The following is a 3,742-nucleotide window of genomic DNA, read 5'->3' as shown; positions in this document are numbered from 1 at the left end:
CAGGCCTACATATACATATAAAATATATTGGGAGAAAAAAGAAAAAAAGGGGGAAAAAAGCAACGTGTGACTGCAGCTTGGTGAGAAGTGTGCGCGCATAAATAAATACACACATAGACACATACGCACACTAGCAGGTGGACGCATGTAGGTTAATGCATACTCTCGTGTGCAAGACCATCTACTTAATTAAATGATGAGGTGAAATTTAATTTCCCTGTGCATAGGCATGAATGAATATACGAGAATATGCTTAGGCGCACGAGCGGTCACCTTTTTTTTTTTTTCTTCTTTTTTAATACGCGGCTGTGTTCTTCAGGACCGAGCGTCATTACCGATGTACTTGTGCTGGCACATATGGTTGCATAAATAATTAAAAAGGTAGGATAAATTCGTTTTGTCTTTCTTCTTTTTGCTTTCTTTTTTTTTTTTTACAATGGTTAAGATGGATACTTCTTTCTAGGGAGGAGAAACCACATCGTGCTGGGGTTGGCAGAGGATCACAGCAGTGGTAGGTTCATAAATCTGTGCGCCCCTGTATACGTGTAACCACTACACCTGCTTCGGTATGTACTTCATGCATACTGCCTCTACGCGCCATACGTAACCTTCGCGCTCTGTACAAGTCTACACTTCTCGGGGAGCCGGGGAGAAAGCACCGAGTAATCTGAGCAAATGTCACATGGGTAACACATAACAAAGGGGAAGCATACTCGTCACACACATGGGCATAAAAACACCTTTTCACAGTTACCCGTCTGTGCATTCTTCCTTTCGCTTACTCGTTCACCCCTCCCCTTCAACGTTTAATTCTTTTAAAAACAAATAATTGGGGATTCAACAAGTGACCACATGCGTAGTGCTCCTTCTCATTGATGTGGAACCTCCTTTCTACGTCATGCAAAAAAAGAAAAAAAAATAATTCCGCAAAATCGTCATATCAGAGTATATTCACAACCCCGGTGCCTGCCTATAGATGAATCCCCACCTCACAAGTCACTGCCCTGGTTGAGAGTTCTCGATCTGGATTTGTCTCCTCCGACGCCATCTCCCGCTGCGCCTCCTCCTTCCTCATCCACTTCTAGCCCTCGTTTACTTTGCTATTCTGCTCATTCATGTTTCTCATTTCTCTCATTCTGGCCTTTCTCAGATCCATCGAATGCATCACTTTGTTCCCCGAACCGAAGTTTCCCCCGATGGAATTCTTGTTAAAATCAAATTTCTGGTTGCTGTTGTTCGCGCTTCCAAAATTTCCCATCTTCCCAAAGCCCTCCCCACCCATCTCGTTCCCCATCACACTCCCCTGTGCATTCGGCCCCGCATTTATCAAACCACCCTTGAACGCCCTGTTCCCCTTTTCCTCATTCTTGCTATTCAGAAGGTTCCCCTTAAAGGCGCTGTTGTTTTCCGCCTCCTCGTTGCTCTTTATAAAAATGTTCTTGTTATTTCCGGTCATGTTTGTCGCACCCTGGAAGTTCATATTCGCCATTTTTCCGTTCCCGAAGTTGTCTTTCATCCCGTTGGGGTTCATCCCATTTGGGGCCATCCCATTTGGGGTCATCCCACTGGCGGTCATGCTGCTCATATTCACGCCGCCTTCACCACCGCCGGAATTGTTGTACCCCCTCACGTTCTTACCGCTTCCGCTGTTATTATCCCCACTGTTCATACCTCCCCCCGTGTTCATTTTGTCCGCTTCTCCTCCCCCGGGGTTCCTATTAGCCGAACTGGCGACTCTCCAGTTGGTCTCAGTATCTATGTCCTTTCTCCGAAAATTTCTGTCCTCTCTCTTTTCACTTCTCTTCAGGTGATTTACATTGTTCCCTTGTCCCCCAAACGCGTTATTTGTCGCCTTGCCACCCACCATGTCTTCAGCATTATGCATATGGTTGTTATTACTGTTCGCAAAGTTTTTTCCACTCCTACTGAAATTATTTCCCCTTATCATATTTCCTCCATTATCATTGAACTTGTTTTGATTATTTTGTGTGGCCATGGAAGCGAATCGGTAATTCCCTTGGTCCACCCCCCCTCCTCCTACTCCGAATCCTCCTAAACCTCCTCCCCGTTCTAATGCGCCTTCTAAGTTGCTTATTAGGCTGTTCTGATTATTCCTCTGCTGACTGTTATTTCCTTGCATATTCGGTAGCATATTATTCATTGGGAAATTCATTTGCATGTTCATGGGTTGGCTCATATGCATGCTCATCGATTGGTCCATCTGCATGTTTAGTGGTTGACCCATCTGCATGTTTAGTGGTTGACCCATCTGCATGTTTAGTGGTTGACCCATTTGCATGTTTGGTGGTTGACCCATTTGCATGTTTAGCGGTTGACCCATCTGGATGTTTTGCGACTGTCCCATCTGTTGCCTCATCCTGGAACTCCTCTTTTGCATGCCGCCCTTTTTCTCCACATTTTCCAAGAAGAAGTTCTCTTCCTGTGGCAACGTCGTAGGAGGAAGTGGCGCAGGGCTCTGCAATCCTCGCTTTAAAAAGCACCTAAAGCCAACCATATGCTTCCCTTTAAACCCAGGCATAATATAACCATTTTTAACCATCTGCTCCTTGTTTTCATTATGAACGTTATTGTTTCCTCCATTCACATCAGTAGACCCTTCAAACCACTTCCTCTGGTTATTCTCATTTTTCTTTTGACCCTCAAACATATTCATTCCAAATTTTTTTTTTTCAGGGAAACCGTCGATTTTCATTTTTTCTAATCCGGCATTATTATTTAGGAATTGTTCATCTCCTTTCTTAAAATCTTTTAATTGTTTTTTTTTCTTATCTTTATCTTTAGACGACTCTGATTTTATTTTTTCTGTTGACTCCAGCAAATCTGGGAAGGATTCGTCGTCTATTTTTTTCTCCTTCTCTTCTCCTGCCTCTTCATTGTTCTTTTCATCTTTCTTTTTCCATGCCGATCCAGCTTGCTTCGCGTTGGCGCCTGCGTTTGCTGCCCTTCCTCTAACGCTCACACTGATGCCTACAGGAAAGAGGGGAAGAAAGGAGGGGGTAAAAATTCAAAATGTGCATTCGGTTTCTTTACATCAATGGGCACAAATTGCACGGAGACATCACAACAAATTTGCAAAAGGAGAAAAGCGCAGTTAAATAGGACTACTCAAATTGCTAGCACATCCAGAAAAACAATCAGTGACATATGCGCAGCTGGAGACACTTCTTCTCCCTCTTACCCTTCTTCAAGGAGTTCCCCCTGAGGAGGTGCTTCCCCAGAGAGACGCTGTTAACAAGTGGCATTTCATTTTCCTCAGAAGTTTCGGGGGCGTTCTTCGTCTCCTGGTCTTCCTTTTTCAGTTGCTCTTCCTTGACGAGTTCTACAAATGGGGCGAATGGTTGGACAGAGTGGCCTAGTTTGTTTGTATTCCATTGGGGGATATGCGGCACCACTACGCCGCTGAGAGGCCGCTAAAATGTGCTACCGTGGCGCTGCGACATGCTCCGACGGCACTCACCTTTGTTGTTATTCTCATTCTGAATTTCCTTATGTTCCATGTTTTTACAAATCTGCCTTTATAATTTCATAATTTGTCTCCTCTGTGGTTCGTCAATTGGGTCAAAAAGGCGGCCGCGGGTGGATTTCTTCCCTATGAAGTTCTTCCCTTCGGACTCCTTCCTATGGGCTTCTTACTGCAGGCTGCTTCCCGACAAAAACACACTTCAAACCGTTGATGGATGCGGAACAAACGAGGAACAAACGCGGGGTCACTCAATTTTTC

At 44.6% G+C, this 3,742-nt stretch overlaps 1 protein-coding gene across 1 annotated transcript; it reads right to left on the bottom strand.

The window, feature by feature from the left end:
• Positions 1-1,081: 1,081 nt before the first annotated feature.
• C922_04809 (hypothetical protein) lies at positions 1,082-3,518 on the bottom strand (the record flags this gene model as incomplete). Its single annotated transcript, XM_008820387.1, has 3 exons — positions 1,082-2,988; positions 3,200-3,340; positions 3,479-3,518. 3 exons carry the CDS (start codon positions 3,516-3,518, stop codon positions 1,082-1,084), a joined length of 2,088 nt encoding a protein of 695 aa, XP_008818609.1.
• Between the last annotated feature and the right edge of the window lie 224 nt (positions 3,519-3,742).

Source organism: Plasmodium inui, assembly GCF_000524495.1.
Source record: "Plasmodium inui San Antonio 1 unplaced genomic scaffold supercont1.30, whole genome shotgun sequence".
Classification (NCBI taxonomy): Eukaryota; Apicomplexa; class Aconoidasida; order Haemosporida; family Plasmodiidae; genus Plasmodium; species Plasmodium inui.
This window is presented reverse-complemented; position numbering and strand designations above follow the sequence as displayed.